Source organism: Pleurodeles waltl, chromosome 6 (genome assembly GCF_031143425.1).
Source record: "Pleurodeles waltl isolate 20211129_DDA chromosome 6, aPleWal1.hap1.20221129, whole genome shotgun sequence".
In the NCBI taxonomy this organism is placed as follows: Eukaryota; Metazoa; Chordata; class Amphibia; order Caudata; family Salamandridae; genus Pleurodeles; species Pleurodeles waltl.
Window position 1 is genome coordinate 251,988,468 of NC_090445.1, and position 24,549 is coordinate 252,013,016.

A 24,549-nucleotide genomic window follows, 5' to 3' on the forward strand; every position below is an offset into this window, starting at 1 on the left:
GACTGGCAGAGGGAGGATGTAATGCATACAGTGAGTATTTTAACAACAGAGGTCATTTTAAGGCTCTCTTAAGTTAAAGAGCCCACCAACGTGGGCATTATAGCATCTGCTCCTGGCAGCTTCTGAAGATAAAAACTATAAGGTATTTTTTTCAGTGTGTAAGGCAAAGCTAGCATGTTGTTGATTACATTTTCGCATGGTCAAAGGTATTATCAAGGGCTTCCATTCTTCTTCTTTAACCTTACGATCAAATTGGACTGTTGAAATGCAACAAAATCTTTAAAGTATATTACTGCATCAAGCAATGGCAGGCTGTATATCAGCAACTAAGAAAGCTGCTTGTTCTATGCATTTGCTTCTGCAACTAAGTTACTATTAATCACAAAATACATAGGCAACTAGGTTACCCTAACAAAGAATAATTGCCATGTATAAATCTAGAAGTAGCATTTTCACATCAAATTATTTCCATTCAGTGTCGTTAAGACTGATGTATGTATTCAAGCTTCGTTTCCAATAAGCACATCAAAAATTAACAATTTCCGCTTCTTTAGTAAGAGTGAAAACTTCGGTTGTGTTGTTCAGCACAGAGTCCCTGTATATTGTATTTGAACATCCACCTTTAAGAGCCATTTTGTCAAACTTTGAGTCATAGCTATTTAGGTACTTCATGCACGAGTCTTCACACATGTTTACTATCGCAAGAGCATCATTTTGGATGAAGCATCTACTAACTGAATGAGACTAGTACTTTAGGACACATGATGTTCACTGATTTAGTCATATGTAGCCTTAAACAGGTTGAAGCAAATCTGAGCTATAATGATGCGTCCCTTGCAAGTACACATGCCCTGCCTTGGTAGACAGAACCTCCAACTACCACACAGACTTGTAAGCCCTCGACATTCAGTTCGATGTAATTCTCACAGCAAGCTGTGGTTTACGGGGCTCTTTGCATGTTACACATTTGATGCCTTGGATCAAATAAAACACACATCATACAAGTACTAGGATATCTGACGATGCTGGAGATTTTCTTACAAAAGCCCTTTCCAGTGATGTACTTAGCTGAAGCAGCAGGGAGGCACAGACGTCCAAATCTGCAAGTAAATCTGTTACAATACATCTCATTGGTGGTTTTAAAAGACCAGTCAACAAAGATTCTGCAGGGAGAACAATAACATTTAAGTAGCTCTTTAAATAAGCATTCAGTGTCTGGACTATCAGAAAGACGTTTGCTAAAAACGAGAATTGACACTGCTTGAGCAGGCTGATATATTTGTACTGAGTATCACTTTGAGCCCTATGTGCAACTATTTTACCTGTGGAACTTTTAGGCTCCAAAACGAGAGATTACATTCGACTTTTCCATGGGTTAAAAAAAACATTCTAAGACAGACAAATTCAAGATGAACAACGGACCAATGTATCAATGTATGGGTGCACAAAGACTTGCAATGACTATCATTGTTAACCTTGAACAAACATTTGGGAATTAATTTGGTCTACAATGTCATATCAGAAATTCAAATTTTTTGATTAAAATGTACTCCCTCTTCCATTAATGTGAAGTAAAGGATTATACCATTTCAACTAACTGGGTTCATGATCAAAGCTCAGGTAACATCAGACATACACATTTGAATAATCTCAATCACATTTTAATCCTAAAACAAGCAAAAAACATTTTAGTCGTAAAAATGAAAATGTAAGGCTTGGTCACCACATTCCTAAGTGAGGACAATTGTGAATGGCTAATGATCCTGCTAGACTTGTCATATAAAATAGGGTCCTTTTTCATACATGGGTTGGGTGGCGGCATGAAGAGCTCACTGTAGGAGAACATCTTGGCTCAAGCTAACAAATGGTTCTTCCTCATCCAACTGCACTGTTGCTTTCTCCAAAGCCAGGACATCTGTGGCTGTGCTACGATAAGGTTATAGCTACTCTTTGATGCCTCCATGATAGTCACATAGGTGGTTTCCACCAGTTATCATGGTCATCACGTGTATTTCGATGACCTGGGTGGTGGCCAAACGTCAGTTCTGTATAATGGGTATCAAAACTCCTCATAGAATATTAGCTATTGTTATCTTTATCTAAGACAGCAGCTTAAGATCTATGAAAGTTGAGGAATAATTACAGAAGAACCTGAAGTTCTTATCAATGTGTCCCCTTTCATATTTAGTAAAAGAAGCAACCATAACATTACTGTGGAACATTAAAATCTGCCTTATTCCGTAAAAAACGTTTGGGAGTGGAAGACAAACCCATCCTTCTTGCACATATCCCAATTCCATCTCTACGATTCTCTGAAAGAATTTAAAAAGAACCAGACCTTTTCTATAAATCATATTTGAATGTTGAATAGCTTGACTGGAAGCTGGTAGCATGTGACTGGCATTTGTCATTGCTATTAGCACCAGATTCTATCCCTGACAGAATATAGTGTCTAAATATCAGGGAGCAAGCCTGTGGTAGAGTTTTAGAACAAGGTCTGATCACATGAAAGTAATTCTACATGGTAGGTGTAATCCTGATCGGTACAAATAACGTACACTCACACAACCTTTGCCTTCAAAGAGTTTCTGGCACAGCAAAACAAAGTTCATAGTTTTATTTCAGAATAAGACTGAAGGAGCTTCCTCTGTGAGTAGATATCTGTAGGAACGGACCACTGACCGCAGAATATGTCAAGTAAAGTCAGTGATCATCCACAATAACAACCTAATCCACATTTAGCTTAAAGAGAGGGAGAGAAAATAAAGCAGGTGTCAATAATAATGTTGTCAAAAAGGAAGACTGTGGTACAGGTTGCAATCTTTACTGTTCTCTGTCCGGGAGTGCTGGATGACTAAAAGGGTTAAACCGAGTTGTATCTAGTGTGTCATGTGGAGTGTATGACATTTAGCCCACTAGCTTCCCACATTCTCGACTGCTGAGGCATTTTTCCTAATGTCAATTGAAAGACAAACAGCTTATAAAATATAAATGCAAATGAGGATGACTGGGTCAATAGTACTTCTATTATTTTATAAGGCAGAGAGGACTCACTAAGGGTCTGTGCATTACTACGTTAGAGGCATTTGTCACAAAACAATGTTAACTTCAGCCCAAAATGAAAATCAGTGAATCACATACTGAAGACAGTTGTATCTTCAAGCTAGACCAGCTCTCTCTGAAACTTTTTTAAAGGTGTGGTAGGAAATTTATTGACAGGCTTTGCACCTTTCAAATGCAATTACTTCATAGGACTGGAAAAGGAAGCCTGAAAGAGTGACTTCAAAAAACCCTTAATTCTTGCATTCTCTTGCTGTCCAACAATAAGTCCATTACTGCTTTTAAACTGTTCACGCAAAAACAGAGAAGGGAGGTTACTATCGAGAGCAGCCACTTGAAAGCTTATTCTGCATTACCTCCAACATACACTCTGCCAAAAAGCAATAACTTACATCCACAGAATAGGAATCATTCCAAGTAAAACATTTGTTCCTAAACTCAGTTTGGTAAGTGTAAGGTGAAAATGAAGCACACTGTCAGATCACAACAAAAATCCCAGTGCCAAACGATGACAACTGCGAGGGCTCCTAACTGGCTTGCTTCAATCAACAGTGGCTTAATAGGCCCTGCTCGGTGAACACTGAGCACAGAAGGAACAACGAGGTCGATCTTAAATATAACAGGCACAAAAACTGAAGGCTAGCACTGGCGAATGTGAGAAGCTCACAAGCCCATCAATACTTTCTCGTAAAGGTTTTAACCTTGGCAAGCGTTTTGAACATTAAATTAATGGTTTTATTTCTCCAACGTCATGCCATTGGCTGAGAGGAGACAAGTACAGTGTTTACCACTTCTGAGGCATCTTCCAATATTGATTCTCGGATAGGCAGTGCATGCGACCAAAGTACTGAGGAAAACAGGCGTAAAAAAAAAACGGGATTTTTTTGTTTAAGATAGTTCAGTACACAGAGGGAAAAAAAACCATACAAGTTTAGTTCATACATTGCCAAATTCCTCCGTTACTTCGAAGAATCATTCAGCTGGCAGCAACTCGTAGGTTCAAGTTCGTTCAACTTCAGTTAGAGCAACATTAGGTATTAATCAGGTATATTCTTCCAAAATAGTATCTACACTGTACACTAAAAAACATACAAAATTTGGCAAATCGATTAGAAAGACCTCTCACGCTGCACTTGGAGAATGCTACCTACCATACGGACAAAAAAAAGAGCCAGTCAGAACGCAAAATGTAGACAGCCGTTTTGGCAGCCATTGGAACAAAGCACAAGAGTGAAGGTTTTAAAATGTAAGAGCCCTCTCCAAGAAAAGGTTCACTGCCCACCATAATAAAAAGGAAAAGGGCTTCATACAATTTTTTTAAACGCTTTTAAAATACAGCAAACGCAATGCCCTTTATCCTATTTTATGCACACTTTCCTAAAATCACAACCACTGCTAGGTTTCTTCACTACGTTTGGCAGCAATGACATGCCATTAGTATTTGCCAAGATATCAACAGAGGTATACACCAAGCTCCTAAGAGAAAACAGTAGGAAGGAGCTTTTCACCTTTTATTATTCCTTCCATTAACACGAGTTGGACAATGATTTACAGTTTGCACTGTACCTTGCTTCACTTGGAGGTGTAAAAGCAAATGTGTTTCCATTTAGTGGCCATCTTTGGCCCTCATCCAAGGTTACCTTACACTAAAGGCGCAAGGAAACAACAAAGTGTATACATTTTCTTTTTTAATGTTTGTATTGTTATATATACATATATTTGTAAATATATATATATATATATATATGTGTGATCTTAGAGACATTCCACGACATGAGCACATGCAATCATTGTTCACAGAAGCTCCTGAAGGATTCAAGAGCCAACCAAATTGCCCGGGTTTTGTGCTCCTTTTTATACAAATCGTATTCAAGGGTCCATATTCGACAAAGTTTTAGTGCTGCCCATGGCAGACTCGAAATAAAAAAAATCCATCAGAAACCCAGTAGCTGCAGCATGAAAAAAATTAAGTTATGTAGGAGTTCTTTCGTATTTCAAGTTTGTTTAGAGACGTTTTTTGTTTGGCGAAAGAAAGAAAAGGAAACAATTCTTTTCAGTAAAACTTCCCCACACGTTTGACCCCTCCAAGTCTTTCAGTTTCATATCGAAAGATATCCATTTTCGGAATAGTCTCTCCTTACCAAAAAGGGAAGGCGGCTCAGGAAAGCTGCATTGTTCCAAAGTGCAGCGTCACAGAATATTGCACGACTTTAAATTCCCAGATTGTAGACTGTAAAACAGCTGAACTGGTGCATTGCTGGCAGAGTATTAACAATACCATGAAGGCTTAGTGGCTTTGAAAGACCTTTTATGGTGATGGATAAAATAACAGTCAACTCCAAGGTCCCATTCAGCTTTGTCCAGGGTTAAAACTCGTCACTCTCTGCTGCATGTAGCTGTGTGTCGTCTGCATCTGTCATGCTGCTCTCCTGGGATTCATCGGTTCCAACTTAAAATAGAGGTTAAAATAGAGGTAAAAATAGTTAGTGTCCTTGCATGAAACACAATGAAAAAGTGAGATTAAGAATATTTTGTTGTTGTGGTTATTATCTACAGGCCGGACTGGGAACCAAAAGCAGCCGTGACAAAACTATACAAACAATCTTCACTTCATTCCTCTTCTCTCATCTCTCTCCCCCTAAATAACTCCTCCACCCCTGGCCTGCAATGATTACCTGAGGAAGCTGGAGAAAGTGACAGACGCAGGCAGCAGCCTCCTGCGTATCAAGCATTAGGAAAGCCAATAGGTTCCGCCTACGAGACATATTGGGGTTGTTAATATTTTTTAGCCATGTTTAACAGTATTTTGGCTGCTGTGCAACAGGGCGAAAAAAAGACCTAATAACGTGACTGTTGCATCATTTTGTATACATTCAACATCAATGCGCGCACTTACAAAGGGCACTGTTTTGTCTTTATATTTACAGATCCTAGATGGCCTAGCAATTTTCTTTTTATCAAAAACGCGTGAAAGAGCTGTTTTAAAAAGGAGCTTGAAGCACTTAAAAAAATAATAATGGATGAGCTGGCTGCAGTAGTGGGCGGGGTGAGGCAACATCGGGTGGGGAGAAGTAACACGTGCGATAGAACATGGGCAAAGGAGAGAAAAGAGGAGTGCAAAAGCGCACGGTGAAAGAGGAACGTGGAGTGCACGGCAGAAGCACATGGGAGAGAGAGCAACAAAAAAGTATGGGTGGTGGGAAAGAAGCACATGGACAGAGCATGGGGGACAAAAGCACACGAGGGAGGCAGCAGGAATTCAACTGCACTCTCACGGAGTACTTAAACCAAATAAAATCAAAAAAACTAAAAAAGGTCCCAAATAAATACAGTGTGTGTTTATATACACAGTTTTTCTAACAATTTTTTAAAAAAAATGAAAAAATACACATTGACCGACAATGCACTTACTACAGCAATGTTATACACACTATAAAAACGGTTAAAGGTATACCTGCGTTTAAAAAAAAAAAAAAAAAAAAACCTTAAGAGCTATTAACAGTATGTATTTAGTGGCCCAATAAATCCAGCAACAACATTAATTTGAACTTGAAAGCTTGTGAGCATGCCTACATGATATGGTCAAGGCTGCAAATCTGAGCCATAAAATGGCACCCTAAAGCAGTAAATAAACAGCCTTTACCAATCATTCTTTACCACTCATGCATTTACCATGCAAGATAAGTATGGAAAATGTCACTTACCCAGTGTACATCTGTTCGTGGCATGAGTCGCTGCAGATTCACATGCTTTGCACATCCCGCCATCTAGTGTTGGGCTCGGAGTGTTACAAGTTGTTTTTCTTCGAAGAAGTCTTTTCGAGTCACGAGATCGAGGGACTCCTCCCCTTTCGGCTCCATTGCGCATTGGCGTCGACTCCATCTTAGAATGTTTTCCCCGCAGAGGGTGAGGTAGGAGTTGTGTATTATAGTAATAGTGCCCATGCAATGGAGTGAATATGTATGTACATAATGTAGTTAAAGTGATATATTTACAAATTTGCAAATGTTCAAGATCAACTTCAAAACGGCTACAGGCTCCCGGGGAGGCGGGTGGGCGCATGTACACTGAGTAAGTGACATTTTCCGTTCAATGGCATGTGTAGCTGCAGATACACATGCTTTGCATGGACTAGTAAGCAGTTATCGCCCCAAAAGCGGTGGTTCAGCCTGTAGGAGTTGAAGTTGTTAGAAACAAAGTTCGTAATACTGCTTGGCCTACTGTGGCTTGTTGTGCTGTTAACACATCCACGCAGTAGTGGTTGGTAAATGTATGAGGCGTAGACCATGTGGCTGCCTTACATATTTCAGTCATTGGAATATTTCCTAGAAAGGCCATGGTAGCACCTTTCTTTCTAGTCGAGTGTGCCTTTGGTCTAATAGGCAGTTCTCTTTTTGCTTTGAGATAGCAAGTTTGAATGCATTTAAACTATCCATCTAGCAATGCCTTGTTTGGAAATCGGATTTCCTGCATGAGGTTTTTGGAAAGCAACAAATAATTGTTTTGTTTTCCGAATTTGTTTTGTTCTGTCAATGTAGTACATGAACGCTCTTTTGATGTCTAATGTATGTAGTGCTCTTTCAGCTACAGAATCTGGCTGTGGAAAGAACACTGGTAATTCTACTGTTTGATTCAAGTGGAACGGTGATATGACTTTTGGTAAAAATTTAGGATTTGTCCGTAGAACTACTTTGTGCTTGTGTATTTGAATAAATGGTTCTTGTATGGTAAATGCTTGAATCTCACTTACTCTTCTTAGAGATGTGATGGCAATTAGAAATGCAACTTTCCATGTTAAGTATTGCATTTCACAAGAGTGCATGGGCTCAAAAGGTGGACCCATGAGTCATGTTAAGACAATGTTGAGGTTCCATGAAGGAACTGGTGGTGTTCTTGGTGGTATAATTCTCTTTAGGCCTTCCATAAACGCTTTTATGACTGGTATCCTAAATAGTGAAGTTGAGTGCGTAATTTGCAGGTAAGCTGAAATTGCGGTAAGATGCATCTTAATGGAAGAAAAAGCTAGCTTTGACTTTTGCAAATGTAGTAAGTATCTTACGATGTCTTTGGCAGATGCGTGTAAGGGTTGAATTTGATTATTATGGCAGTAATAAACAAATCTTTTCCACTTATTTTCATGGCAATGTCTAGTGGTAGGTTTCCTAGCTTGTGTTATGACTTCCATACATTCCTGTGTAAGGTCTAAGTGTCCGAACTCTAGGACTTCAGGAGCCAAATTGCTAGATTTAGTGATGCTGGATTTGGGTGTCTGATCTGTTGTTTGTGTTGAGTTAACAGATCTGGTCTGTTTGGTAGTTTGACATGAGGCACTACTGAGAGGTCTAGTAGTGTTGTGTACCAAGGTTGTCTTGCCCAAGTTGGTGCTATTAGAATGAGTCTGAGTTTTTTTTGACTCGACTTGTTTACCAGATATGGAAGGAGTGGGAGAGGGGGAAAAGCGTATGCAAATATCCCTGACCAACTCATCCATAACGCATTGCCCTGAGACTGATCTTGTGGGTACCTGGATGCGAAGTTTCGGCATTTTGCGTTTTCCTTTGTTGCAAATACATCTATTTGTGGTGTTCCCCAACTTTGGAAGTAAGTGTTCAGTATTTGGGGGTGAATCTCCCATTCGTGGATCTGTTGGTGATCCCGAGAGAGATTGTCTGCTAACTGATTCTGAATCCCTGGAATAAACTGTGCTATTAGGCGAATGTGGTTGTGAATCGCCCAATGCCACATTCTCTTGTGCCAGGAGACACAACTGTGTCCCTCCCTGTTGGTTTAGGTAATACATCATTGTCATGTTGTCTGTTTTGACAAGAATGTGTTTGTGGCTTATTATGGGTTGAAATGCCTTTAACGCTAGAAATACTGCCATTAGTTCCAAGTGATTTATGTGAAACTGTTTTTGCTGAGTGTCCCATTGTCCCTGGATGCTGTGTTGATTGAGGTGTGCTCCCCACCCTATCATGGAGGCATCTGTCGTTATTACATATTGTGGCACTGGGTATTGGAAAGGCCGCCCTTGGTTTAAATTTATATTGTTCCACCATTGAAGCGAGGTGTATGTTTGGCGGTCTATCAACACTAGATCTAGAAGTTGACCCTGTGCCTGTAACCATTGTGATGCTAGGCACTGTTGTAAGGGCCGCATGTGCAACCTTGCGTTTGGGACAATGGCTATGCATGAGGACATCATGCCTAGGAGTTTCATCACCATTTTGACTTGTATTCTTTGTTTTGGATACATGGCCTGTATTACATTGTGAAATGCCAGTACCCTTTGTGGGCTTGGAGTGGCAATCCCTTTTGCTGTGTTGATTGTCGCCCCTAAGTATTGCTGTGTTTGACACGGCTGAAGGTGTGACTTTGTGTAGTTGATTGAGAAACCTAGTTTGTGGAGGGTTTCTATGACATACTTTGTGTGTTGTGAGCACCGTTCTAGCGTGTTGGTTTTGATTAACCAATCGTCTAGGTACGGGAACACATGTATTTGCTGCCTTCTGATATGTGCAGCTACCACTGCCAGGCATTTTAGTAAAAACTCTTGGCGCAGTTGTTATTCCGAATGGCAACACCTTGAATTGGTAATGTACACCTTGGAATACAAACCTTAAGTACTTTCTGTGTGAAGGATGTATCGGTATATGGAAATATGCATCCTTTAGGTCTAGTGTTGTCATGTAGTCTTGTTGTTTGAGCGGTGGGATTACATCCTGTAATGTCACCATGTGAAAGTGATCTGATTTGATGTAGGTATTTAATGTTCTGAGATCTAATATAGGTCTTCGAGTCTTGTCCTTTTTGGGTATGAGAAAGTACAGAGAGTAAACTCCTGTTCCTTTCTGTTGAATTGGTACTAATTATATTGCTCCTTTTTGTAGCAACGCTTGGACCTCTAGTCCTAGAAGATCCATGTGTTCTTTTGACATATTGTGTGTTTTCGGTGGGCTGTTTTGAGGGAATTTGAGAAATTCTATGCAATAACCATGCTGGATAATTGCTAGGACCCAAGTGTCTTATTATTTCCTCCCAATGCTTGTAAAACTTGGTTAGTCTCCCCCCTACAGGTGTTATGTGTTGGGGATTTGTGACGTGGAAGTCACTGCTTGTTTTGAGGAGTTTTGGGACTTTGGAACTTCCCTCTATTCTTTTGGAATTGTCCCCCTCTATATTGCCCCCGAAAACTTCCCCGCTGATATTGGCTTTGATAAGTGGGCCTTGCTTGTGAGGTTGTGGCTTCTGTGGGTTGACCTCGAAACCCCCCCCCCCCCCCCAATTGTGTCTTGCGAAATGTGCCTCTGCTCTGTGGGGAGTAGAGTGCACCCATGGCTTTTGCCATATCAGTGTCTTTTTTAAGTTTCTCAATAGCAATGTCCAGTTCCCGGCTTGAATCCTGACGTACGAAACCATGCGTGTCTCCTTATTGTTAGTGCAGTATTTACTGTCTGCTGCATCCATTGCTGACCGTATCTGATTATTTGAGATACTTTGTCCTTCCTCCACCACTTGTTGTGCCCTTTTCTGGAACTCTTTGGGTAAGTGTTCTATGAAATGCTGCATTTCGTCCCAATGAGCTCTATCGTATCTTGCCAGAAGTGCTTGTGAGTTGGCAATGCACCATTGGTTTGCTGCAACCCTTTTCCCCGCAGCGTCGAATTTGCGACTCTCCTTGTCTGGAGGTGGAGCGTCTCCCGAGGTGTGAGAGTTTTCTCTCTTGCGAGCTGCCCCAACAACCATAGAGTCTGGTGTTAATTGCTGCGTAATATAAACAGGGTCTGTTGGCAGTGGCTTGTACTTTTTCTCCACCCTTGGAGTTATTGCCCTGCCTTTCACAGGATCCTGAAATGCTTGTTTGGAGTGTTTTAGAATTCCAGGGAGCATAGGTAAGCTTTGGTATTGGCTATGAGTGGAGGATAGTGTATTAAACAAAAAGTCATCCTCAATTGGTTCTGCATGCAAGGTGACGTTATGAAAAGCAGCTGCCCTTGAGACCACCTGCGTGTAGGATGCACTGTCTTCAGGTGGCGACCGTCTAGCAGGGTAACAGTCTGGGCTGTTATCTGATAACGGAGCATCATAAAGGTCCCATGCGTCGGGATCATCTTGACTCATTGCAGTATGAGTCGGGGATTGTATCAGTGGTGGAGTGGCTACCGGTGATGTGTCCATTGATGGTGGTGGAGATGGTGGCGGAGTTGTTTGTCTTGCCACCTTTGCCTGTGGCTGCTTGTCCTTTTCTTGAAAGGCAAGTCTTCTTTTCATTTTAATTGGGGGAAGAGTGCTTATCTTCCCTGTGTCCTTTTGAATGTGGAGCCTCCTTTGAGTGTAGTCTGGCTCCATTGATTCAAGTTCTTGTCCGAACTTATGTCCTTGCATTTGGGAGGACAACCCGTGTTCCTCTGTGTAGGAACCTGTTTTCGGTTCCGAGGCTGGGTGTTTCGGAATCGAAACCTTTTCGGTCGCCTTTTTGGGCTCCGACGAAACCTTCTTTATTTTCGGCGTCGTGGTGTCTCGGTGACGACCCATTTCGGTGCCACTGTCTCGTCGCCGAACTTGCTCGGAGCCGCGGTCTCGGGCCCGAGATTGCTGTGTGCCGGTATCTCGACCGGAGTCGGATGACTTCGACACAAGCGTGCCCTTTTTCGGTGCCGATGATCGGTCACCTATTTTTCGGGTTAAGCCATGGCCTGTTGGCGGTGGCGTCCCCTGGGCTTTTGTGGTCTTCTCGTGAGTTTTATGTTTCGACGTCTTACTCACGGTTTTCGGCATTTCTTCGGGATCAAGCTCGTCTGAGTCAGACTCCTGAATGGAGAAGGTTTCTTCTTCCTCCTCGAAACGCCCTTGTCCTGTCGGCGCCGACGCCATCTGCAGTCTTCTCGCTCTTCGGTCTCTTAATGTCTTCCTCGACCGAAACGCTCGACAGGCTTCACAAGTATCTTCCTTGTGCTCTGGAGATAAACACAAGTTACAGACCAGATGCTGATCTGTATACGGATACTTGTTGTGACATTTTGGGCAGAAGTGGAATGGGGTCCGTTCCATCAGCCTTGAACAGACACGTGGTCGGGACGACCAGGCCCCGACGGGGGATCGAAAAAAACCCAAAGGGTCACCGGAGCTCTTCCAAAGTCGGTGTCGATCTGTTGTAACTAACCCGATACCGAACGCAAACAATATCGACGATTTTTCCGAGATTCTAACTAACTTTTCGACCCAAAACACGGAGCGAAAAGCAACACGTCCGAACCCGATGGTGGAAAAAAAACAATCTAAGATGGAGTCGACGCCCATGCGCAATGGAGCCGAAAGGGGAGGAGTCCCTCGATCTCGTGACACGAAAAGACTTCTTCGAAGAAAAACAACTTGTAACACTCCGAGCCCAACACTAGATGGCGGGATGTGCAAAGCATGTGTATCTGCAGCTACACATGCCATCGAACATACATATATATATATATATATCAATTTAGCCTTACCAGTAATTGAGACAAATACATGTATATACATCATCACCAACGAAATGAAACATCGCACTCCCAAAGATTTCACTGGCAAGTTGGTTTAATGACAGGTAGCAGTACTCAGGCAACGTTAATCAGACACCACGACTAGTTCCAACATCTTTTCTTTTTCAAGTGGTTGTCAGTCTCTCTCCAGACTGTTGATGGTTGCCTGCCTTTTTCAGTGCACACAGGCATTCTGGGATTTATAATCTCCTATCCCACATGTTGGGAACTTAATCATCTAGTGAATGTCCTCAAGTACATGACACGCAACACGAATCACGTTCATACATTTACAAGTGAGTAAGTGCACATATTGCACTACTAATTCTCACGATGCCAGCAAGCATATTAGTTATTTTGATGATTTAAACTCACCGCAATCAAACGTTTATGCATATAATTCAACGCCTGTAATGTTCCTCATAGCAATCCATTCGGGTTTTACTTAGCCTCCGTTCACTCATAGTATTAACATTGAAATGCCAAATCTCCAGACCCTGTAATGATTTAAAGGGTCACATTGGTGCTGTGAAACAAACATTTTCAGCTGTGCCATGGCGCAATCAGAGAAAGTGTGCCCAATGTGTTATAGGGTCCCAGGTGCATGCCCTGCTCTCAGAGATAGGATGTCAACCTTGATACAGAACTTTTATTCTCACTTTTAGCCATGCTGCTCTGAAACATTGCCAAATCCAATAGCCCTCACATAGACTAAAACTATTGGCTTTTCCAATGCTTGTTTATTATGTTTTTCTAAAAAAAAAAAAAAAAAAAAAACATACATGCAACACTTTAAACCCATCTCCTGTGCTGAAGGCCAGTATGACCCTAGGCAAAATAGGCTGGCTTTATCCGTTCCGATGGCCTTCAGATGCCAATGAACAGAAGCAACAGCCTGTGTTTTGACACAAGGCATAACATGCAGATGTTATGAGGGTCAGATAAGACATAACCTAATGTTTTGTTTTAAACAGAGTTTAAATCTTAGGAAGAGATATTTGACCTAATTCATGTTGAAAGCTGAGAGTTATGTCGCTGAAACAAAGAAAAGAGCTCCACAACTGCATCGACGAGGCAAAGAAAAACAGAAGTAAGCCTATCCATTTGTGCCTTACATACTATATGATATGATATATCTGAAGCGGGCAGAGTTGCAGCTGATACCACCTGGCTGCACTGAAGAGCTGTTGCTGGGGAAACAGTTTACCGATTCAGTGTAGGGCTTGGGGGATATTCGAAAGGTAAGAAATCCACAGCAATGAGATATCCATACATTCTCATTCATAGCAGAACTCTAGGCGCATTTTATCATGCTTGAGGTCTCTTTTTCTACAGTACTAGTAGAAAGATTGATGTAGACAGGACCAGATATTCTTCCATTAACGTCTCTGAACTAAGCGAAATGGGCAAGCACACATTTAAACTGCTCTGTAACATTTTTCTATCGATAAATGTATTGTCGGGCTTCAGGCTCAAAATGTGAATAACCATACTTAGGATGACCGAACTTGGCAACCACTTACAAATACTTGGCTTGACATTGTCTGTAGCACAGTATTTTCACTGTGCCAACTGTTTATCCTTTTGTATAATATATGCAAGGGGAGGGTGTAGGAAGCTGGCCTGGTGTGTGGTATGCACCTAGGGTGATGAAGAGAAGTCCCAGAAGTGATGCAAGTGGTGACCCACGTTGGCAGTCGAGATGCAGTCGATTAGTGGTGCTGGAAAAACCACCAAGTCTTGTCAAATGTAAGCGAGGGAGAAGAAGATTTCAAGGCTGAAGAGGACCAGCAAGGGCCAGGGGACTCGACCCAAGGAGGTGATTCCGAGTTGACCCTCAGTGGCTGGGAGAGTCAGAAGAAGAGGAGGCAGCCTCCACAGACAACCCACTGGCAGCAGGGCACAGGAGTCGCAGTGAGGCCCACTCAGCACACCTGAAGAGGAGTCACACATTGCTGGAGCAGCAGGAAGGAGACTATGTTTTGCAGGAAGGAGTGCTGGGGCCAGGGCTACATGAAGCCTGGAGATCCCTTGGAGAAGTAGCAAACAAGCCTTGTTAGCTGCAAGAATTGCAGTACACAAGGGTACTGCCCTGCAAGGAGAGGCAAGGGCTTACCGTCTCCCAAGTTGGAAAGCTGGTAGAGGAGACCAAGGGGGCCACTCAAGACCACCACCTGTGATACAGGATTGTTTTGCTTTTCACTGACCGAGCTGAAATACTCATGCACTGACAAAAAATCTCTGGAATATACTTCTTAGTCCAAAGAAGACATTTATTATTTCACTACGCAAGGTTCCTAAAAGGAGATTAGCATGTTGAAAACACACATTTAAAAATAGTCACAACAATAAAATGAAAACGTACAAAAGTGATTCTCCACTGCAAAATACACAGCAAATATACGTATCTATATTATAATGCAAAGCAAATAATTAATTAAAAAAGCATCACCGTAGGGCCTGTCAGGTGCTTCATCTCTCTCCTGCCAGCAAGCTGATGACCTTGTTTGATTGCGAGAAAGAGATCTCCACCCTCACGAGAAATCTATATCAGGCATCCAATGTCTGAACCCTGATTGAGGTCTCTAAATCTCCTACTATCGATCTTGGTCTATTTTATATCTTAAAAAAACGAAGTAGGAGCTTTCTGGAAAAAACCCTCAAGTTGCGCAAGAAGTATTCAAACATGCTGGCTAGTTTAGGTATGCTATGAAAATAACACGTTGGGGTTTGGCCACAATCCCTAGACATCAAGTCAAAGCAAGGCCGTTCCCTGCTGTCTAAGTACATTCTTATCAGCCAAAGCCCTTGGTGGGAATTAATACGAAAACAAGACAGAATGCACAGTTTACAACATGGAAAACTGCAGGAAGCCTTAAACATGGCAGTGTCCAACACTATGATAAAGTCAATAGGCAGAATGAAGCTAAGGCTAAACTGAATACAAAAGGGAGTCTGTAACTGGTGATCACTAGTGTGACGGTGGACTGCCAAGCCAAGTGCAAAGCGGTGCAACACAAAGTCAGTGGTCAAAACACACATTTCACTACAAGGATCCACACAGTCCCTGAAGAGAGCAGATCCACGCAGCCAGTCATCGTTGCAGTTGGTGCCTTCAGGTGCAGGGGAGTGACTCCTTCACTCCAAGGGAGACTCCTCCTTACTTCTTGTGCAGGCTGAAAACTTGTCACCCTCAGCGGATGCACATCTGGGGAAATGTTGCTGTGGCTGGAAGGAGACGGAGAAACAATGTTGCAGAGCGGAGTCATCGCTGAATTTGCAGATTGTCGGTTCCTGGAGGGTCCAGTTGCAGTCCCAGTGGCCATAAGATGAAGTAAACGACGCAGAGGAGTCCTGCTGAAATCTTACATGTCGAATCAGAGGTCTTACCCCAAAGGGAGACCCTAAATAGCCCAGGTAGGGGATCGACCACCTATCAGACGGGGCTGGGACATCACCTCCCAGACCTGGCCACTCAGATGCTGTCAGAAGCCTTTGCCCACCGTGGATTCAAGATGGCAGAATCAAGTGGACACCTGGAGGAGCTCTGGGCACCACCCCTGGGGTGGTGATGGACATAGGGGTGGTCATTCCCCTTTCCTTTGTCCATTTATGCGCCAGAGCAGGGAATGGGGACCACGGACTGGTGCAAAATGGTTTATGCAAGGAGAGCCCTTAATTTGCCCTTCAAAGCATACCAGTGGCATGGGGAGCCTACCCCTCCCAAGCCATGCAACACTTATTTCCAAGGAAGAGAGTGTTGCCTCCCTCTCACAGAGGAAATCCTTTGTTCTGCCTTCCTCTGCCTGAGCTGGTCAAGCAGCAGGAGGGCAGAAACCTGTGTGAGGGGTGGCAGCAGCGCAGGCTGCCTGGAAAACCCCAGAAGACTGGTAGGAGCAATGCTGTGAGTCCTCTTAAAAGCCCCCAGGGTGCTTCCCCGCACTTACGAAGTCCAGTGTAATGGGGCTGTAGTTCATTAGGTGCACCACTGCTCATCCATGGGTGCCCTCACACACAGGTACTTGCACCCTGCTCCCTGGGCTAGGAGGGCCTACCATAGGGGTGACTTACAATGACCTGGTGCAGTAGCATGCGGTGAAAGGATGCACACACCTTGTCACGCAGACTACAATGGCAGGCCTGCAGACACATTTTGCATGTGCTCCCATGGGTGGCACAATACATGCTGCAGCCCATGGGGAACCCCTGGTGCCCCAACGCTCTGGGTACCTAAATACCATATAATAGGGACTTACAAAGGCGGCACCAGTATGCCAATTATGGGGTATGCGAAGCCCTAGGTAACCACATTTAGAGGGAGAGAGCACAATCACTACCGTCCTGGTTAGCAGGATCTCGGTGAAAACAGTCAAAGCATACTGACAGCAGACAAAAAGTGGGGGTAACCATGCCAAAGAGGGTACTTTCCTACAGAGGGGTGTTGAAATAGCTTGGGTTTTGGATCAAGTATATTTAAAGTAACATGGATTACTGTCATGCAGAAAATGGCTGATATACGGTTTATCGGTCTAATGACAAACTCCAACGATGTTGATTTTTATATAAAAGGCTTGCGTTCACAGATACTTTTACTTGGAGAACTTTAAGTAATGGGTGTTAAGACTATTCCCATTAAAGTCTATTGATTAATCTCTGACGGATGAATGTCTGAGTTGCCCGACCAAGATTTGATTCAGTGACACTGAGGCTCGTCAGCTCTATTCATGGCTAAACCTCTTTCTAATGTCCTTAGTAATTTTTTTGTTTTAATGCCCTCTTAGATGACTTAAAGGTCATCTTCAGATAGCACAGCTGAAAACGTAACCTTGGAGAAAGCAGTCGAATTTGCAAGTAGCACTGAAGCAACCACAATTTACATGGGGCAGATGTCTTTAAGCCCACAGGTACATGCTGTGCAAGGAAAGGATGTGGTAATAGAGAAGACATTTGAGGGGACAAAGAAGGTTGTGAAGTGTTAAAGATGTGGGAACAGATCTCATTTTAATTCCTCATTGTGTCCTGCCACCAGATTCAAGCTAGCCTGGCTGAAGGGGGGTGACACCCCGAAACTGGTCCCAGGATGCTTGGTTCTGGTCCAGGGAGGACCTGGCCTGGCAGTTCGGGCTGGACTGTTCCCATGGGGGAACAGGGTCAAAACTGATTTGCATATGGCTGGGTCCAAACTGGAATGGCATGGTGAGCGAAAAAAAACTGATACATTAAACCCAGATCTGCAATTGGGGGAGAATGTTTGATTTGGTCTACATTCTGCCCATCAACTGTTCTTTTTTCATGTGTCACACCAAGTGGTAAGGGTATGCCCAGACGTGGGTCCCGTGCTTACTATGCCACCAGATTCAAGCAAGCGTAGCTGAAGAGGGGTGATTCCCCGAAACCAGTCCCAGGATGCTTGTTTCTGGTCCAGGGAGGACCTGGCCTGGAAGTTCGGGCTGGACTGTTCCCATGGGGGAACAGGGTCAAGACTGATTTGCCTATGGCTAGGTCCAAACTGGAATGGCATGGTGAGCAAAAAAAAAACAAAAAACTGATGGATTAAACCCAGATCTGTGACTGGGGGGAGAATGTTTGATTTGGTCTACATTCTGTCCATCAACTATTCTTTTTGCAGTTGGCAAAAAGTGAGCAAAGTACAGAAAAGGGGACTATTTGCTTAAGTGTGTATATCAAGCAATGACAAATCTGCACCTAAAACATGTTGACATGGTTGACTCTACATCCAGTAATGACATTTAAGTCTAATGATGAAAATGTAGTGTTCAGCTTTGAAAAACATAGAAGGGGTTTGTATGAAGAATGCGGAATGCATGAAGAATGATGTGTTGCAGACAGGGACTGGTGGGATTAAAAAAAACTAAAAAACAGTCTCATTAATGTGTCAGATGTTCTCATCAACGTGATGGCAGAATCTGAATCACTTTTCACTCTAACCGGTATTGAGCAGTGGGGAAAAAATGTTAAACTGTGGATCTGAGGAAGCCATGTGTATGACCTGATGCGGATGGAGGTAAGTCCATAGAAGTGGTAGGGGAGTCTGATGACGTTCTGGACTTCAAAGGAAACAAGGCACAGGCCAATGTGTACGTGGCCAAGGATGGGTCATATCTGTTGGGATGGATGGAACAGTGAAATGTGGAAATCGTTTTGGACCCCAGTAGGTATTACTGAAAAAAGATTGGGTCACGATTGGTGCCAGGGAAATGTGCCCTTGGGTGAGTGCATTTCCATACATTGCCCAAGAGAAAGTGGGAAAATGTAAAGGTTTTTCTCATCAGATGATATTGAAGTCAGGTGCCACAACCGTAGAGTAGAAAGTGAGACATGTACCCATGACCAGGAGGGAAGAGTTCAAGAAGGAATTGAAAAAACTGTGTGATCAAGGCATAATTGAAGGCACTGAGAGTTCGGACAGGTTGCTGTTGATTGTGTTGGGGAGGAAGGCCAGTGCGTTGTTGAGGATGTGTATCTATTTGAGGGACCTCAAAGAGAGAAACTGGACGGACAGGCATTCATTACCAAATATTACTGAAATGTTAGCCTCTGTACTGGGCGCCTAGGTGTTCAAAACCTTAGACGTGACCGCTGCTTATCAGATCACATTGAAACATTTGTCGAGGCATTTGACATCATTCATCACTTTGAGCTTTAAGTGCATGCCATTTGGTTTGGCCTCTGCCTCCTCTGTATTTTCAACGCGCCGTGGAGGCACTGTGTACAGGCATACCAAATATTAGGTGGTTCCAGGATGACATCATAATATTTGGTCAAGATATGTCAGCCCATGATTAATCCAAGACTAAGGTTTTGTCTCCACTGAAGGGGAAAAGCATGACATTGAGCACTTATGAGTGTAAGTTTGCGTTAGATTGTGTGGACTATTTGGGCTACAGGATTTAATCATGTGGTGCAGAACTGAAAGTTTAGAGAACAATTTAAAATGTCTCCAATCCTACCTAGAAAGTTCCGGTACCGCCATTCTTTGGCATGTTGGCATTCTTTGGGGGGTGGGGGAGGTTAACCACTTTATTAACTACATGTGGGGGGGGTAGCGTACACCATTAGAGTGGACCAATAGCCTTTAGTCAATCTGTTTACAACCAAAGGAGCCAGTAACGAGACACCATGCATTGCCAAATGGCAATTTAGACAGTAGGAATACCACTATCATGTGAAATATATTCCGGGTGTGAGGAACCTAAATGCAGATTGTTTATTCTGTTTATCGTAGAGTGACAGTGATGGTGTGGTGGATGTTGAAGGAGAAGTTTTTTGTGTGCTGGGTGCGATTTGCAATCTCAACATTGGCTGTATTTGAGAGAGTGAGTGGATGGCTGCTCTGGATGGTGACAATATTTTACCTGATATCAAGACCTTGATTGGTGCATGTTAATGCTTTAAGCATTTGTTTCTTGAATTAAGTATATCTGATGGTATACTAAGAAGGAGTGGTGCATTGGTTGTGCTCTGTGATGTTAACAGCAAGATGTTGCCGCTAGCGCACCACAGCCATGTGGGGATGAGAGCTATGAAAAGGAAGATCAGGGACAGGCTTTGGTGGCCAGATATGGACAAGGAAGTGGAGCATATAGTGAGGGAGTGTGTGGCATGTCAGCAACAAATCCCAAATCACCAAACTCAGTCCATCCAGTTGAAGCTGTACCTGGCCCACATAGAGCTTGTGCCAAATTGGGTATGGATATCATAGGACCCATCACTGTGGTTAAAAAGTTGCAAATATGGAACTGTGCTTATTGATTACTGTTCACAGTGGCCAGAAGTGGAAATCGTAAGGTCATGTATTACCTCAGAAGTCATTGGAATCCTGCAATCTGTGTTCATGAGAGAAGGGGCTCCTGATGAAATAGTGACAGATAATGGGGTTCCATTTGCTTTAGGTGAATGTGAGGATTTCCTACTCATTGGGGTGGGACAGATATCAAAACATCTTTGTACCACCCGCAGATTAATAGTCTTGGAGAAAGGTGTAATAGAGACATCAACGACAATGCCCAGTTATCCACTGTCCGCGGGTTGGGGCAAAGAAATAAAGAATTTACTGTGGGCAATCCATACCACTTCCAACCCTGCCACAGGGATGTCTTAATTTACCCTTCTCAAGGATAGTGAGCTCGCTAGCAAGTTGGTTTGTCCGTGGATGGTGAATTCTACGGCGCACAAGAACTTGTCATCAGTAAAGCTCAAGTGTGAAATGGCACAAAAGATGTATGCTTGTACAAGACCAGAGGAAGAATGTAACTTCCTTATTAAACCAGGTGATGTGGTCAGAGTTCGGCTACCAGGCATCGTAACCAAGGGTCAGTCCAAGTTCTCTCACCCAAAGAAAGTTATTCAGGTCAAGGATAGAGTGCTCATGCTAGAGGACTGCAAGGGGTGGAACAAAGAGGCTGTCCACCCAGTGGTGTGGTGGTGCATGTTGAGGAGTTTGTGTGGGGAGTGACTGTGGTGTCCGGTCCAGTGCTCAACAACTGTCCTGCAGTATGAGGACACCCAATGAGAGACAACCCACAAACTTTAACTACTACGTGTAACCTTTCCTTAGTTCTTTTAAAATGGACTTTGAATATGTATTATAGAACAAGTTACTTACCTTCCGTAACTATTTACCTGGTAGAGACATATTCTAGTTGCAGATTCCTTACCTTAGAACCTCCCTCGGGTGTCGGACTGGATCCAGAGATTTTTCTTCGAGCAGTACCCTTGCATGCTGTCAGGCGGCGTTGGTCAACTCCGCGTTCGTCGTGGTGGCGTTGCGGTGGTACCACCCCGGCGCACTTATGTCAGTTTCTTTTCACGACTGTCAACACCAGTAGTGCAGAGCCATGAATAACACAAACTGGTGCACCGGACCTAAGGCCCTGAAAGGGAAATCTCTGTCCATAGAAATCAGTTCGCAAGAGGGGAGGATGGGTGGGTCCATAAGGAATCTGCAACTAGAATACACCTCTACCAGATAAATCATTAACAAAGGTAAGTAACTTGTTCATCTGATAGAGATTTCTAGTAGCAGATTCCTTAGACTAGTATACCAAGCACTACCATCCTCGGTCGTGGGCTGCGAAACAAGATCGTACTAAAAAGACCTGCAGGACCGAACGACCAAAGTAGCCGTCTCTGCAGGCCTGACTGTTCAGGCAGTAATGTTTTGTGAACTTGTGCCGAGATGCTCACATGGACTCCTGGCAGATATCCAGGACAGGAACTCCGTGTGCTAACACTGTGGAAGCAGCAGTTGCTCTGGTGGAATGAGCATGCAAGCTTCTTTGCCAGAGTGTAGCACGTTTTGATGCAAAGCAATACCTATCGTGAGATGGTACGCTTCTGCACCGCCTTCCCTTTTGTCGCACCCACATATCTAACAAAGAGCTGATCATCCACCTTGACATCTTTAGTACGATTGAGGTAGAACGCCAACTTTTTCTTTGGATACAGACGGAGTTTCTCCTCTTTATGAGAGGAAGGTGGGGATGAGCAAAAAGTAGGCTAAGTGATGGATTGGCCTACATGAAAAGGGGTAACAACCATTGGAAGGAAGGAGGCCCTTGTACGAAGCACCACTTTTTCAGGGTGGACAGACACAAATGGTGGCTTGGAAGAAAGAGATTGAAGCTCACTCACTCTGCAAGCAGAGGTGATGGCAATAAGACAAACAGCCTAGATGGACAAGAGCTGCAAGGGACAATCATGCATCGGCTCAAAAGGGGCACACATGAGATAAGCCAGGACCAGGTTCAAGTCCCATTGGATCATAATGAACGTGGTCGGAGGAAACAAATGGGTAAGAATCTTGAGGAACCTTCTAACAATGTGAGATTTGAATAAGGCTGGATGGTCTGGCAATCTAAAAGTCAGAGACGGCTGATAAATAAACTTTAAGGGTGCCCAAAGCAGAGCCCTGCTGGGCCAAAGAAAGAATGAACAAGAGAACCTCAGAAAGGCGTGCAGAAAGGGTGTCAGACTTCTTGGTAAACCATGCCACAAACATATGCCCTCGACCGGCGTATACCGTTTTGGTGGAGGGACGCCTGGCTGCCAAGATAACATAACACACTTTGGGCGGAAGGTTGACAGCTGTCAACTGCCGCCGCTCAATCGCCACGCAAGAAGGCGGAGAATGGACATGTTCAGGTGGAGAACCGTCCCCTGCTGCTGTGACGTAAGATCCTCTCGAAGGGGCAGTCTGATCAGAGGATCCGTAGCCATGCTCAGTAGCTCTGGATACCAGATTCTTTATGCCCAGTCCGGAGCCATAAGGAATACTTGGTCTGGTCATTCTTGATCTTCCTCAGAACTCTGGACAGAAGTGGTATTGGCGGTAAGGCATAAAGGAGGCCCGAGTTCCACTCAAAAAGAAAAGCTTCGCGAGATAGGGCTGAAACTCCAACGTGCTAAACTGCTGACATTGCAAGTTCTCTGTGGAGGCAAACAGATCTAACAAAGGCTCTCCCCACTGCTGAAAGACCTTGTGTCACCATTCGTACGGCTTAGTTTGCTGTGGCGTTCAGAGTGCCTGCCAGATGCTGAACCACCAGGGTGATGTCCTGATGGATGTTCCAGCCACGTCCAGAGGCATAGAGCATCTTCACAAAGGGTCCATGGCAAGTCCGGAGGAGATAATGAGAAAAACAAGGAGTCACCACCCTCAAGCCAGGATAGCCCTAAGGTGTCCTGAGCTGAGGTGACCCCTGCCGTAGAAAATCCTCCATCTTGCTTTGGAGGATTTCTCCCAATAGGATTAGGGATGTGCCCCCCTCCCAACAGGGAGGAGGCACAAGGAGGGTGTAGCCACCCTCAGGGGCAGTAGCCATTGACTACTGCCCTCCAGCCCTAAACACACCCCTAAATTGAGTATTTAGGGGCGACCCTGAAACCAGGAAGATAGATTTGTGACGGCCTGAAACAAGAAGGACTGCTGACCTGAAAGTTCAGCAGAGACACGGGGGAGACAACAAATGATTTGGCCCCAGCCTTACCGGCCTGTCTCCAGACTCAAAGAACCTGCAACAGCGAGACATCCTGCGGGACCAGCGACCTCTGCAGACTCAGAGGACTGCCCTGCAACCCAAAGGACCAAGAAACTCCCGATGACAGCGTCTCTGTCTGAACATCCAAGAAGAAACCTTCTTTAAAGGAACTCCAGCCTCACTCCGTAAGCGTGAGTCCCCAACGCTCTGCCCCCGGCTCGTGTCCAGAAGAACTAACACTGCAGAGAGGACCCCCAGGCGCTTCCAATGACGTGGACACCCTGAGATGACCTCCCTGCACCCCCACAGCGACGCCTGCGGAGAGAATCCAGAGGCTCCCCCTGACCGCGACAGCCCGGTAAGAAAGAACCGGACACCTAGAAGAAGCACTGCACCCACAGTCCCCAGGCCAGAGAGAAACCAACTACCAGTGCAGGAGTGACCAGCAGGCAGCCCTCAGCGTTGTCCAGTCGGTGGCTGGCCCAAGAAGCCCCCCTGTGCCCTGCTTGCGTGGCCAGAGTAACCCCTGGGTCTCTCCATTGATTTCTATCTAAAACCCAACACCTACTTCACACTCGGGTTTAGTCAATGTCTGAATCCTCAGAATTAACAGGTATATAGGAGTAACAAGAAACAGCCAACACGTGTCCCCATAGGGGATAGCATTAATTTGGGGCTTTGGATGCGAACTAGTGGCGTGCAAAATAGCATTACATGCCGTAGGTTTTCTGAAAAGTTTAGTGCAGATTTTACCCTGTTCAATGTAGATAGTGAGGTCCAAAAAGTGATGGAAGATTGGCTGGCCTCATGGGTAAATCTAATGTTGAAACTATTGTTGTTTAGGTGCTCTGTAAAAGCTAAAAGAGACGGTGCATCGCCTGACCAGAAGACTAGAATGTCATCGATATATCTGCCCCAATAGAGAATGTGCTGTGTCAAGGGTGGAGGGCAGGAACGCCACACATGTGTTTTCT

The 24,549-nt window shown here is 44.0% G+C and overlaps 1 protein-coding gene across 3 annotated transcripts in view; it reads right to left on the bottom strand.

Moving 5' to 3' along the window:
* Positions 1-1,645: 1,645 nt before the first annotated feature.
* Positions 1,646-24,549, bottom strand: part of CDC27 (cell division cycle 27) — a 623,340-nt gene continuing 600,436 nt past the window's right edge. For all 3 annotated transcript variants that reach the window (XM_069238052.1, XM_069238050.1, XM_069238051.1), the window contains exon 19: positions 1,646-5,509. In XM_069238052.1, coding sequence (XP_069094153.1) covers positions 5,427-5,509 — 83 coding nt within the window. In that variant the 3' untranslated portion in view covers positions 1,646-5,426. The remainder of the gene's footprint in view (positions 5,510-24,549) is intronic.